This window comes from Apiospora phragmitis (genome assembly GCF_038363925.1).
Source record: "Apiospora phragmitis strain CBS 135458 chromosome Unknown utg000006l:1.0-5683423.0:1.0-5690449.0, whole genome shotgun sequence".
NCBI classification, from domain to species: domain Eukaryota; kingdom Fungi; phylum Ascomycota; class Sordariomycetes; order Amphisphaeriales; family Apiosporaceae; genus Apiospora; species Apiospora phragmitis.
The window spans coordinates 1,902,928-1,916,223 of NW_027117404.1; the positions used below are offsets into that span (position 1 = coordinate 1,902,928).

At 57.2% G+C, this 13,296-nt stretch overlaps 5 protein-coding genes across 5 annotated transcripts; 2 read left to right on the top strand and 3 right to left on the bottom strand.

The window, feature by feature from the left end:
* Positions 1 to 123: 123 nt before the first annotated feature.
* On the bottom strand, positions 124 to 432 carry PG994_005867 (uncharacterized protein; the record flags this gene model as incomplete). Its single annotated transcript, XM_066857276.1, has 1 exon — positions 124 to 432. One exon carries the CDS (start codon positions 430 to 432, stop codon positions 124 to 126), a length of 309 nt encoding a protein of 102 aa, XP_066716545.1.
* A 495-nt stretch (positions 433 to 927) lies between these two features.
* Positions 928 to 4,345, bottom strand: PG994_005868 (uncharacterized protein; the record flags this gene model as incomplete). Its single annotated transcript, XM_066857277.1, has 4 exons — positions 928 to 2,161; positions 2,233 to 3,631; positions 3,707 to 4,066; positions 4,135 to 4,345. 4 exons carry the CDS (start codon positions 4,343 to 4,345, stop codon positions 928 to 930), a joined length of 3,204 nt encoding a protein of 1,067 aa, XP_066716546.1.
* A 955-nt stretch (positions 4,346 to 5,300) lies between these two features.
* On the bottom strand, positions 5,301 to 7,442 carry PG994_005869 (C6 zinc finger domain-containing protein; the record flags this gene model as incomplete). The annotated part of the gene is made up of 6 exons (XM_066857278.1): positions 5,301 to 6,132; positions 6,194 to 6,355; positions 6,411 to 7,057; positions 7,116 to 7,219; positions 7,260 to 7,334; positions 7,382 to 7,442. The coding sequence occupies 6 exons, from the start codon at positions 7,440 to 7,442 to the stop codon at positions 5,301 to 5,303; spliced, it is 1,881 nt and encodes a 626-aa protein (XP_066716547.1).
* Positions 7,443 to 8,559: 1,117 nt separating this feature from the next.
* PG994_005870 (uncharacterized protein) lies at positions 8,560 to 10,410 on the top strand (the record flags this gene model as incomplete). Its single annotated transcript, XM_066857279.1, is given in 5 exon segments — positions 8,560 to 8,789; positions 8,869 to 9,080; positions 9,184 to 9,817; positions 9,875 to 10,225; positions 10,245 to 10,410. The coding sequence occupies 5 exon segments, from the start codon at positions 8,560 to 8,562 to the stop codon at positions 10,408 to 10,410; spliced, it is 1,593 nt and encodes a 530-aa protein (XP_066716548.1).
* Positions 10,411 to 10,947: 537 nt separating this feature from the next.
* Positions 10,948 to 11,982, top strand: PG994_005871 (Endonuclease/exonuclease/phosphatase; the record flags this gene model as incomplete). The annotated part of the gene is made up of 1 exon (XM_066857280.1): positions 10,948 to 11,982. One exon carries the CDS (start codon positions 10,948 to 10,950, stop codon positions 11,980 to 11,982), a length of 1,035 nt encoding a protein of 344 aa, XP_066716549.1.
* Positions 11,983 to 13,296: the final 1,314 nt, after the last annotated feature.

The following is a 13,296-nucleotide window of genomic DNA, read 5'->3' on the forward strand; positions in this document are numbered from 1 at the left end:
CTCTTGGCTGTCCTTCTCCTGCCCCCGCCTGCTGTATATTAAATTTATCTTTGCGCTCGCATTAGAACTTCATGAAGTCAGGAGAGTCGCGGGTCAGCTTCTCCGGCCCGTCTCTGACACCCATCACCGGCAATGCACTATTCCCAATCGGGAGTCGCTCGCGCGGGCCGCGGCACCCCACGGCCGCCCGTCGCAGTAGATGTCGTCCTTGATCAGATTCGACAGCAGTGACCACTCTTCGCTGGTTGTGCTCCACGTCGACCGCGCACCTTCGTCGCTGAGCCAGTCGGCGGTGAAGCAGGTCACGTCCCCGCCCTCGACGAGCGACTCGTGGAACAGCGGCGTCTGCCCGTACAGGTCGCAGCAGTCGACGGGATCCGCGCTTTCTCCAACGAGCGAGCACCCACTGCACGTGCCGGCCAGTCGTACCATCCGGACGCTGTAACCGCGCTCTGCGAGCCCCTCATGGGCCGGGTTCGAGACGGGCGCGTGGTAGTCTTCCAGCGGATTCTTTTGGAGATTGGCCTCAACGTCGATGGCGGCAGAGGGTAGCCGCGAGAGGAGAAACTTCGAAACCTGTCACACCTACCCTATGAACCAAGCGCCTTACTTAGGTAAAAGCACGTTCGGCACAGTATCACACAACAATTGATATTCATCAGTTACACCCGCAAATATCGAATCAAGCCAGTCTCACGGTGGTTTCAATCCGGGTCTGTTTCTTTATTTGATCATGACGTGGAACAGGTACCCCTGAGCGAATCTATATGGTTAACACTACAGCTGCCAACTTGTACACTGACTGGAGCAGTAGTCCTACAACGGACTCGAAAAGGGACGTAAGAAGATTTCCAAACTTGCATTCTATTCATGTATCTACTCGTTAAGCACTCAAGGAACATTGGCCAGCTAAAGAGCAGCCCAACCTCAACCAACTGTACTCTCGAGCACGAATTCAAACTCCTCTTCCTGAACTTTGACCGTCAAGTCGTCTCTGACGCCGGGCCCACAAGCCGCTGTGCCCACGCCAGCGACCTTATAAGACAGATTCAGAAGCGTCGCGTCGGCGGGCACCAGATCGCACGGATGCTTCGCCTTCTCCAGCATCTCGGGGCTGTACCTCGTCGCGGTCCAGCTGAAGCCGTCTTGTTCTTCTCTCGTCTTGTTCTTCTCCTCCTCACTTTCAGCGGAAGCCGGAGTCGTCATAGTAGCCTTGATCCCCGCCCCGTAGTGGTCCCCGATCCGGACCCAGCGGCTCGCCATGCGGTTCCCGTTCTCCTGGGGCACGTCGTAGTTGACGAACAGGTCCTCCCCGTCGACCGAGGCGGGGCCCCAGACCCCCATGCGCTGCGCCCCGCGCTTGTCCGGGTACGACTCCCCCGGCCCCAGCCCGAGCCAGCGGACCTGGTCGAGGCGGCGCGGCAGCCGCACGTCGAGCCCCAGCCGTGGGATGTGCGTCGGCGCCGGCCCCGTCGGGCTGACCCGCATGCGCACCCGCAGCGCGCCCGAGTCCGTGACCGTGTACGTGGCGCGCACGTCGAAGCCCCAGCCCAGGATCGGCGGGGCCAGGTAGGTGTGCGCCTCGACGGCGACGAAGCGCGCGCCATCCTCGCTGTTTTCCGGCGACGACGCGCGGAAGGACCGCAGCTGCGACGTGAGCCCGTCGACGCCGTAGTGCCGCCAGTAGGGCCAGTCGCCCGGCCGGTCGTTGTCGGTCGGCGCGCGCCAGAAGTTGGGGAAGAGCGCGGCCTTGGTGCCGGGGTCGGCCTCGACGAGGGGCTGGCCGCCCGCAACGGTCCAGCTCGTGAGGTAGCCGCGCACGCGGTCGAAGGTGAACTCGAAGCCCGGGCCGGCGATCTGGCAGGTCGTGCGACCGTTGCGGGCGGTCAGTGGACCGCTGCCAGTGCCGAGACCGTTGCTGGGGTGCGGAACCAGTGCAGACGTCAGAGGAGCGCCGTTGCCGATCTTGGCTTGGAACCAGGCGATCTCATGTGCGACGTCGGCCCACTTGGTTGCCGTGCGCAGGGCGAAGCGGATGGTCAAGAATATCTCGCCGACGGCGTTGCCGAACTTGGCCAGGTCGTAGGATAAGGGCAGTTCGGTCTTGGCCCACGACTGGACCTGGGGGATTTCGAGTTCCCCGGACTGTAGTAACGTTGCCCTAATTCAGGGGTTAGCCAATCATCCTTCTCAATGGGTGAACTTCCTTAGTTGTCTCTGGTTGTTACTTACTCATCCCCGAGCGCCTCGATCCTGTAAGTCGCCACCAGATGCTCCAATCCGACAAAGTCATACTCGTTCGTGATGAGCACCTTGCCATCCTCCATCTCGAATTTGACGGGCTGGATGACCTTCTTGAGCTCCGTGAGGCCGGGCGTGGGCTTGTGCTCGCTGTTGCAAAGCCCATCCATGACGAAGGTGCCGTCGTTGGGCTCGTCCCCGAAGTCGCCGCCGTGCCCGTAGAAGCCGCCCGCCTCGTGCCAGAGCCCGTGGTTGGCCCACTCCCAGATGAAGCCGCCCTGCAGGCGCGGGTACTTGCGGAACATGTCCTGGTAGTCCTGGAGCCAGCCCGGGCCGTTGCCCATGGCGTGGGCGTACTCGCACAGCACGACGGGCTTCTCGAAGGAGCCGTCCGCCGCGTTGACGCCGACCGTCTCGACCCAGTTCGTCAGCCGCTCCATGCTCGGGTACATGTACGAGTACATGTCGGCCGACTGGGCCTCGACGTCGCCCTCGTAGTGGACGGGGCGGCCCGTGTCGTCGAGCCGCTTGGCCAGGTCGTACATGGCGGCGTGGTTGCGGCCGTAAAAGGCCTCATTCCCCAGAGACCAGATCACGATGGACGCGTGGTTCTTGTCGCGCTGGACGAGCTGACGCAGGCGGTCCTCGTAGGCCTCGGTCCAGGCCGGATTGTCCGAGGTGAACTTAGCGCTCTGCGGGAAGGCCAGGGCCTTGCGGGCCTCGTAGTCCATCTCCTCGGGGATGTCCTGCGGCCGCGCGACGGCGTCGTAGAAGCCGTGGCACTCGAGGTCGGCCTCGTCCATGACCCAGAGCCCGAGCTCGTCGGCCAGGTCGAATAGGCGCGGGTGCGACGGGTAGTGGCTCGAGCGCAGCGCGTTGATGTTGTGCCGCTTCATCAGCAGCAGGTCGGCGCGCATGAAGTCGAGCGGCACCGCGCGCCCGAAGCGCGGGTGGTGGTCGTGCCGGTTGGTGCCGCGGAGCAGGACGCGGCGCCCGTTGACGGTGAAGAGGCCCTTCTTGATCTCGACCTTGCGGAAGCCGACGTTCTGGACGATGGTCTGGAAGGGTTTGGACTCGCCTCCGGACGACAAGGATAGCTCTACCTTGTAAAGATAGGGGGTCTCCGCCGTCCATTTCTTCGGATTGGCGATGGGCATCGCGATAGTGAGGACGGAATCCTTTGCGTCGCTTGCTTTCTTGGTGACTGACGCAATCTGTCCCGAGCCGTCGCGCAGCACGCACGACACCTCGTGATCCTGGGCCCCGGACAAGGTCACATCCACTTGCAGGGTTGCATCCTTATAGTCGCCATCGAGATCAGTCTTGACAAAGAAGTCATCGATTCTGGCAGTTCCCGGGAATGCCAGCAAGTAGACATCCCGGAAGATCCCTGGCACACTAGTTAGTAGGGGGCAATCTTCTGGTTACCGATTTTCTTGGATTCGTCTATCTCATCAACACTCACCGGAAAGCCACCACTGATCCTGGTCCTCGATATACGACCCCTCGCACCACTGGTAGACCTGCACAACGAGCTCGTTGTCGCCGCCCCGCTTGGCCTGGGCCGAGACGTCGAACTCGGCCGCGTTGCGGCTGCCCTGGGAGTACCCCACGAGGGCGCCGTTGACCCAGACGTGGTAGGCGCTGTCGACGCCCTCGAAGCGGAGCCGCAGCTGCGAGCCGGCCTCCCAGCTGCTGGGCACGCCGAAGGTGCGACGGTACGTGCCCGTCGGGTTCTCCGTCGGGATTTCCGGGGGGCAGACCGGGAACGGGTAGATGACGTTTGTGTAGTGTGGTCTTCCGTGTCCCTGCAGCTGCCAGTGCCCTGAAGCCGGCGTGTCAATAATAGGTACTACCCGACAGCCACACCGGGACTCGGCATGCGTCACTTACCGGGGACGTTGATGCGAGACCAGGATTTTACCTTGGTCAACTCGTCGCTGCCGACCTCGGGGGCTTCCAGGGGGCTCTCCGCATAGTGAAAGTCCCATTCGCCGTTTAGCAGAACGGAAGTCTCGGGGATCCAGAATGCGCGGGTTGGTAGTCGGTGCCGCTCCAGCACTTCCAAGTTCGCATAGTCTGGCTTTGGACCTTCGGACGCCATATTGTCTCCAGTGATGGATATCCCGCTCTTCCAGTCCAGACTACCTTCTCTGCTGGTGGCAGCTCTTTGTATACTGCCCTATGAAAGAATAGCTCGAGATTGCAAACCCAGCTATAGGAGGTCTAAGTAGAGTCCTGGCGAAATACCTAAGTGTTCGACTCTGTTCGAGCTTGGGCAGACTACTTAGTTAGTCCGGAGAAGAGTTGAGGATGTTGAAAAGAAGCGTAACAGATAAGTCGAAACATACTTAAGCCCTGGAATGAGGGATAAACCAATTCTCCTATCAAGATTCACGTTTGCTACCCCTGGTAGTACACATGTAGTTGTGAGAGGAGAACAACTTCAGGGCGGAGAGTGCCATGGAGCCTCCATGTTGCATCGTGGGAGGGGGGTGCCGAGTTCTGGCTAGGGGTGGGCAGCCGCGGTAATTGGCGGGCAAACATCTCTTGGTTGCTAGGCATGCTAACTGATAACACCGAAGGCCCACGTACTTAAATGAAGTGAGGCGTTATTGTTACATTACCTCCAGTACCAAGAGCGGCTAAATGTGAGGCACATGTTATCGTCGTATGAGAATTGATACCAGTTGCTTACCCGATGTTTTGTTCAGTATCCAGTCAGTTCGCCGGTCGTGGCCGGTTAAAGACCCGTGCCTCTTCTCTATCTTACCCCTCTTCGCCCGACTTTGTACAACTCTGGGTCCCCAGAAAGTACCTACTCAATTACCCCACGTGGTTACTATCTTAAGACCCACAACCCAGTTCCACCCACGGGGACTTCGGAGCCGCGCTGCAAACGAACGCAAAGACATGTCTCTCGGTCCGGACCGGGCAGAGTGCGGTTACACAAGGTTTACGGCGTGATAGCGCCAATTACTCAAGCAAATGAGTGAAGGATCGTCCATTGTACATAGCTATAGCATCACAACGCTTGATGTCCTGCCATGCATCATGCGCTATTCTCGTGTCATGGCGCACATGGACGCCGCCACATCCACCTCCTCATCCGTCACGTTGCCGGACCGCCCCACGCCCTGCATCAGCCGCTCCGTCTCGTAGATGATGCGCATCCCCTGCTCCACGCTGGGCGACTCCGGCGTCCCGAGCACCTCCTGCCAGCGGCGGAAGACCTTGCGGAGGTGCGGCCCCGTCGACATGATGTCGTGCCGCAGCTGCGTGATCTGCCGGAGCGAGTGGCACGTCGCCAGCAGGATCATCATGGCCGTCGCCATGGACAGGACGCAGATCCACGTGTCCACCAGGATCGTGTGCGAGAACCCCGTCAGCCCCAGGATGTGGGAGGTGCAGGCGTCGAGGCAGATCTTGGCGCGGCCCAGGATCTCCGTCCGGCTGGCCCCCGCCGTGTCCGACGGGCCGTTGGCCAGGAGCCAGGCCAGGTACGGCCGGAAGATGACGCTCTTGCAGGTGAGGTAGCGTTGCCTCAGGAAACCGCCACATTCGCTGGGGTAGCCGCCGCTCATGTCGTTGGTATCAAACCGGAAGGCCGGTGGCAGCACGTCACGCCATTCGCCAAGCTGGTGGTCAAGCTCGGTGACTATGGCAGGGAACCTCGTCGGGTCAGTGGCCGCCCCAGAGTCGCGTGCATATAGCAGCTGATGCACCCTGTTCAGCAACCTGCGCATTGATATACACGCGAGGAAATACAAAGACGCATGCTCTGTCTCGTCTGGGTCTTGGTGAGTCGTATAGCTCCCCGGCAGGGGTATAGATGACTCTATCCTTGCCACTCCACTTTGGGGAAGGGCCGAAAGCTCAGCAAGATAGTCGCTATAATAAGTCCACATTAGTGTATTCTTATCCGAGTTGATAACCCCCAGCTGAGACGTACCTTTCCAAGATATAACATGCCCAGAATATCCGTCGCAGGCATTCTTGGTTCTCTATCGGCTCATTGACGGGAGGATACGAGAGCAGCAGTTGACACTTCGCCGCACAATCATGGATATAGTTCCAGGCTTGCAAGGGTCTCCTTAGGTATGCAAAGTACAGCCTGTAGTGGATTGTGAATTAGATCCACTTGAGATACGAAAAGGGGGCTTCCTTACGCTGCAAAAAACAGAGACTGTACTGCGTTACAGGTCATCTCGGAATGCACCACGTTCATGGCCTTGAGTGCGCCGTCGAAGTAGACCTCGGCCATGGCCCGTCGGGAGTTCTTGAAGTCGGCCTCCTCCCTGGACGATGCCATGTCCTCAGCTCCCAACAAACCACTGACGACCCCGCTCGCACACCCTAGGGCCATGACGAGCTGAGTGCAGCAGTTTGCCACTGTGTCTGTACTTTCCAAGAGTCCTTGGGAGACGGCAGTCCGCACGGCGTCCAGTTGGTTCAAAGACAGTGTGGGATACCAGAAGTTCACCCCCAGTTGAAAGCAGTTGAGTACGGACTCGAGATCAACGGACGACAGATAGGGGAGCATGGAGTTAGTTCTCATGGGTAGGCTTGGTCTGGACTGCTCCAGCTGGAATATGGAGACGTAGTTCTGTCGAATCGTCGGGAACGAGTCGAAGTATGACCACGATAGTATAGACTCGGTAGTCGAATTGTGTAGGGAGTCAAGTATGGCGTTCTCGAGGTTGTTCTGATGAGGGGGAGGCCGAGGGTCGTCGGTGGACATGCTCCGTTGAGACTGATCAGGTGCTGTTGGTGATATTGGACTCTGAACTGATCTGGAGGCTGTAGAGGGAGAAGGCTTGGATCGTAGTTAACAACGAGAGAACTTGGAGCTTTGCCATAACAGGTGGTTTTACCAAAGACAAGTTCACATTCATCTTTTGCAGGAGCTCCTCAACTCTTAAGACGCCCTCGAGGATGAGGTCGCTCTTGCCCCGGCTTGAAAGATTGTTAGGGCTTTCTGTGATGCTTATGGTCACTACAGAATGGACGAAACTCACGTGTTGGCTTCTGAGCCATAGGAACAAAGTTGTTTCGAAGTGAGACATGCTTGGCATGGTTGATTGCCATCGCATCTAAGACATTCATATGTTTAGTCAAGGGTACATATACATTGTCTCACTAAAAGGAGAGCTCTCTAATCCGTTCATCCGTACAATCTCGCTGGTGACGACCACCATCATGGCGATGCCTCCTCGCCTCTACGCTATATACAACGACGGGACGGGAACATGGGCAGTGATGAGTGACTGGAGGAAAAGAAACAAAAGGAGTGGACCCACCTAATCTTCCTGGATCTGCAGATGTCGCACTACACACGGGTGACAAGAGTTCCCGAGTCAGTCCTGCATACGACGGGGGCTTGACCCGAGAGAACGGTTCGGTGGTAAGATGGTCGCTTACTGCATGAGACGTCCTCAGCCGTTTTTTCGTTGGTTCGTCCATCGTCACACCGACAGCAAACAGTTGAGATCTGATCAAGTGATGGATCCGGACCGTGGCGGACCGTGGAGGGAGAAGGAAGTGACTGGGGCAATGAGGAGAAGAAACGAAGAAGTGGCACGGGGGAGAGGGTTCTGGCTCCAACCTTACCTAGTCGCTCAACGGCGGCCGTTGTGGAGAAAAAGGCGGGGGACATGCTTGTCGCCCAATTGCCTGCCGCCCCCTGATCCTGGTCTGGCCCTCTTTCCCGGAACACCCCGGGGCTTTGCTTTTCTGACCACCATACGAGATCATGCCTGGCTCATCACCGCCGTTGTCGCCATTGGCTCGCTTGCTGCTGGATGGCCCAGTTCCCCGCATCAGATCAACTACTAAATTGTCTTAGCCCTACTCGGACAACAACCTCGACCGATTTCCCACCCCCCCCCAGGTTTTCGCCCGGATTCCAGCCCTTTACTTTAACGGTCTGATGGCTGAACGGTCATTAGGTCGTATCCAGTGCTACGGTAGCCTGCCTCGGCCGCAAATGAATCTACAACGAATTTGATGTTTTCGGCTACTCGCACCGAGCCCAATCACACTGTAGGTTACATATTCCGGTGTGCATGCGCTTACTATGGACCGGGCCTGATTCTGCCTGCCCGTGGGAGATTCTCTTTAAAGAGGTCCAGCCCTCGTAAACTTAAGCTTTCTTTCAAACGTTGCGAGGTCAGCAAGATAGTCGCCAATAATTTAATCTTGTGTTTTCCTTTGAGAGGGCTTTCTTCCGTTGAACCCAATCTCCCGCCCCCTTGTTTGGACCTAACCCTCAGTCACTACATCTCGAGTCTTCACCGTGCTGCCTCGTCTCTACCTACTATGGCCGATGAAAAGCCCGGCGGCGTTACACAGATCGATCACGACGTCGACGCCGTAGTCCAGCTTTCCCACGATGTCGAGTCCAGAAGATTCTCGCCTTGGACGGCTTCCATGCTGCGCCTGTACCTGGCATTAACTCCTGCGTACTTGTGCGGCTGTCTCAACGGATACGATGGGTCGCTTATGGGAGGCCTGAACGGAATGGAATCTTATTACACCTACTTCGGCATGTGAGTTTACGATCCAAAGCAGAACTTCACCCCGTATCCTCCCCGGGATGATGCTTTACTGACCAAGGCGCCACTATAGGGAGCAAGCAGGGTCTGAGATTGGTATAGTCTTTGCCATGTACAACATTGGATCAGTCGCTGCTGTCTTCTTCACTGGCCCAACCAACGACTTCCTTGGTCGTCGGGCTGGCATGTTCGCCGGTGCTCTCATGATTGTCGTCGGCACATGTATACAAGCTACGACAACAACCGGATCCGGGTTTCTGGGGGCAAGATTTGTGCTTGGCTTCGGTAAGTTGTTTTACCCCGAATAACCAGTCCTTGGCGCCAGAATGGGAATGCTTCTAGGTTGTGTCGGTGCTACTTGAACCACTTCGTTAATAACGATGAACAGGTGTATCCTTCTGTTCTGTATCGGCACCTTGCTATGTCAGTGAGATGGCCCATCCCAACTGGAGAGGCACCATCACTGGCCTTTACAACTGTACCTGGTACATTGGCTCCATTATAGCCAGCTGGGTTGTGTACGGGTGCAGCTACCTTGACCGTCCCGATGCATGGCGTATCCCTGTGTGGTGCCAGATGATCACGTCCGGATTTGTCCTGATCTTCGTCTGGTTTCTCCCCGAGTCGCCGAGATGGTTGATGGCTCGTGACAGATACGACGACGCTGCCAAGGTCCTAGCCACATACCATGGTGACAAAGACACCGCCCACCCCATCGTCGTGTTGCAAATGAACGAAATGAACCAGCAAATCAAGACGGACGGGAGCGACAGGAAGTGGTGGGACTACCACGAGCTATGGAACACCCACTCTGCGCGCCGACGACTTATCTGTGTCCTGGGTATGGCTGTCTTTGGCCAGATCTCCGGTAACAGCCTAAGCAGCTATTACATGGCCACCATGTTGCGCTCTGCCGGAATCAAGGATGAGAAGAAGGTCCTGGCGATCAACGGTATCAATCCAGTCCTCTGCTTCCTAGGAGCCATTTTCGGTGCCAGAATGACCGATGTCCTTGGTCGGAGGTAAGAAAACGAAAGTGTCCTCCCATCCGCATAACCAAACTGATCATTTTGCGCCAGACCCCTCCTGATTTACAGTATCATTTTCTGCTCCTGCTGTTTCGCCGTCATCACCGGAACCTCGAAGCTCTCTCTGGACGACCCGGCCAACAAGTCCGCCGCCAACGCCACCGTGGCCATGATCTTCATCTTCGGCATCGTCTTCTCGTTCGGCTGGACGCCGCTGCAGAGCATGTACATCGCCGAGACGCTGCCCACGGTGACGCGCGCCAAGGGCACCGCGGTCGGCAACCTCGCGAGCAGCCTGGCCAGCACCGTGATCCAGTACGCCAGCGGCCCGGCCTTCAAGAACATCGGGTACTACTTCTACCTCGTCTTCCTGTTCTGGGACCTCTTCGAGGCCGCCTTCATGTACTTCTTCTTCCCCGAGACCAAGGGGCCGCACCCTCGAGGAGCTGGCCGAGGTCTTCGAGGCCAGGAACCCCGTCGCCAAGAGCTTGGAGAAGCGGAGCCATGAGACCGTTCTCAACACCCTCAAGGTGGAGACGGACGAGAAGGCGATGCATGTGCAAGACAATCATACAAGTATTGTGTAATGGCGCTATAGACGGACGACAACAAGCTATAAGCTCCATGTGCTGTTAGCTATTAATATAGTAATGTGTCATATCATTCCTATCCGGTGTCCCTTTTGCGTTCGCTATGGGCTGTTAATACTGCATCGTGACGCGCGGCGGCCACTTCGGACCTGCTCTGTAGACGGGGATCTTTCAAGCCGCTGTGCATGCATTACCCATTTGCACGCATCCGATAGAAGTATATACCATTGGTCGGTGGTCGTCAAAAGAATGGATGGTGGCAGGGTGGGGCGGGACCATCGTAGTAGTATGTAGTCTTGGTAGTGCAAGATTAGCCCGAACCGGCTTACGGATGTTACGGAATCAGCAAATAAGGAGACCGAAGCCGAGCTGCTGGGTTTAACTGCTCCGTAGCCTGGCCTTCATCCCTTACATACCAGGTTCAATGCTCGTTCATGCTCGCTGTTGAGCTTCCACCGCTGGAAAGCAGACCCCTCTTCTTCTACCTCCAGTCTCAATAACGAACTATACCACACCAAGAACACGATGGCAACCATGGATGAGCTCATGCAAAAAGCTATCCAGCAGTCTGGTATCCAGAAGAAGCCATCGGAGCTCATCCCCTGGAAACCAGACGAGCCATGGCCACAAGCCTATTATTCGTGGGACGCGGAAGGCGAGGTCTGGCAGCCCATCAAGGCACCATCAGCATCCCCGCCCGTGAACGATCAGGCGCAATCCTCAGGAATCACCACAATCGCTCTCTACAGCTGGAACATTGACTTCATGCTACCGTGCGCCGAGGCGCGGATGAGTGCGGCACTGGCTCACCTCGAGGGGCCCACGAGCCAATTGTCTCCGACCACGGCCGTTGTCATCAACCTGCAAGAAACCACCCCCTCGGATCTCATCACCATCAGCCAGAAGCACTGGATCCGAAGGGGGTTTTACATGTCCGACCTAAACAGCTCCGCGTGGGGATCCGACATGTACGGCACCACCATGCTGGTCGACCGTCGCCTAGCGATCGCGTCGTGCTTCCGCGTCCACTATGCCGCAACGCAGATGGAGCGCGACGCACTCTTCGTCGACGTCACGGTGCCGGCCATCGCGCCCAAGACGGTCCGATTCGGCAACTCACACCTCGAGTCGCTAGCGCTGGATCCGCCGCAGCGACCCGCGCAGATGCGCGTCGCCGCCCAGCATCTGCACCACGCGGCCGCCGAGCTCGCGGCCGCCGTCATCGCGGGCGACTTCAATGCCATTCAGCCGTTCGACGCCACCCTGCACACGGACAACGACCTCAGGGACGCCTACTTGGAGTCCGGGGGCCGCGAGGGCGCCGAGGAGGGCGCGACGTGGGGGCAGCAGGCACACCCGGCGGCGCGCGAGCGCTTCGGGCTCTCGCGCATGGATGAGGCCTTCTTCTGCGGCGCCGGCATCAAGCTGCAGGGCTTCGAGCGGATCGGCGCCGATGTCGTGGTCGGCGAGGACAGGCAGGAGCAGAGGGACAAGGTGTTGCGGCTTGGCTTTGAGAAAGCTTGGGTCACGGATCATTTGGGCATTAAGGCCACGTTCGGTCTTGTTTAAGAGACTCGTCTGTGAAGAGTAAGTAGATTGGCGATGGGGTGATCAAGCCCGAGGTGCATTTGTAAAAATAGCAGTGATATTTCGATGGTGCACTTTACAGTAGGATCCTTAGCTGCTCACGCGGGGTACTTTACTTAGTGGCTGCTAACAGGCTCTGCATTGACTTCGCTTGACGCTTCATTTGTTTTCAACCTGACAAGTCGCATGGCAATCCCACAACGCAAAAACAAGAGGAAAATGTCGTACTCCCCCGTGCGTCAGGGTTGAATTGCGTGTTTAGTTGTCGCAACGCGTGACTGATACCGCAGCAAACTGCTTTTCTTATACATGAATCTTGTTCAGCATGTAATGGTTCATCAAGCAGCACGGGGTAGAAACCTAGAGAGATCGCACCACCACCACCTTCGCTTGTAGGGGTACAGAAATCGTACACTTCACTCCTAAACTCCAATTACCATTCGTTCAACAGATACCCGATCGCTGAACTTCCCATTAACGCGAAACCATTGCATCAACCCATTGCTATTTGGTAGCCTCTTTTGAAAATACTCACTTACTCTCATTACCGGATGCGCTCTCACCCTGACACCCCGACTGCGCCTCTTCCGCATCTGCTCGACCACTTCACCACCTACCTGCCTAACCAAGATCCCTCAATCCGGCGAGCGTGCAGCGTCGATTTCGATGCCGATAATGGTGACAGAAACGGCAGCGAATTCCCCACGGCCGCCCACCCGCCTACCCTCGCCAGCCGCTCAATTGGAATTAGGGGTCGGCAGCAGCAGCAGCTCCGGCCTTGCTGATCAAGCTAGGTCAATAAAGACGACACTCCGGTCGCAGTTGGCTGTGGCGCGTCACCAGACAGCAGCAACAGAAACAGGGAAGACTAGGCATGGGAGCCGGAGGCGATCTGAAGTAAAAGGTGACGAAGAAGGAGTCATGGTACGGGGACAGAATACACGATTAAGGGACTACGGGATCGGTGGGGGCCGGCAACATCCGTAAGTCCGGTTTCACAGCATACATACTTGACGAGTAACGATATCTCCCATTCGGTTCGACCTGCAAAGCTAACCTGTGCAACCATTATCAGGAAGAGTAACGGATGTGATTGGCACCTCGACAAGGGCCTCGGCTTTTAGGACACTGTTTTCAAGTTCCTCCACACTCAATTCGGCGCCCCTGTCGGATTGGAGGAAGTGGAATCTGGGAGACTACTTCAGTCGACATAATGACCGCAAAGGCAAGTCCAAGGCCCAACTGGGGACGTATTGTTTAGTGACCAACCATTCCTCCGTTACTGGAGCACCTACG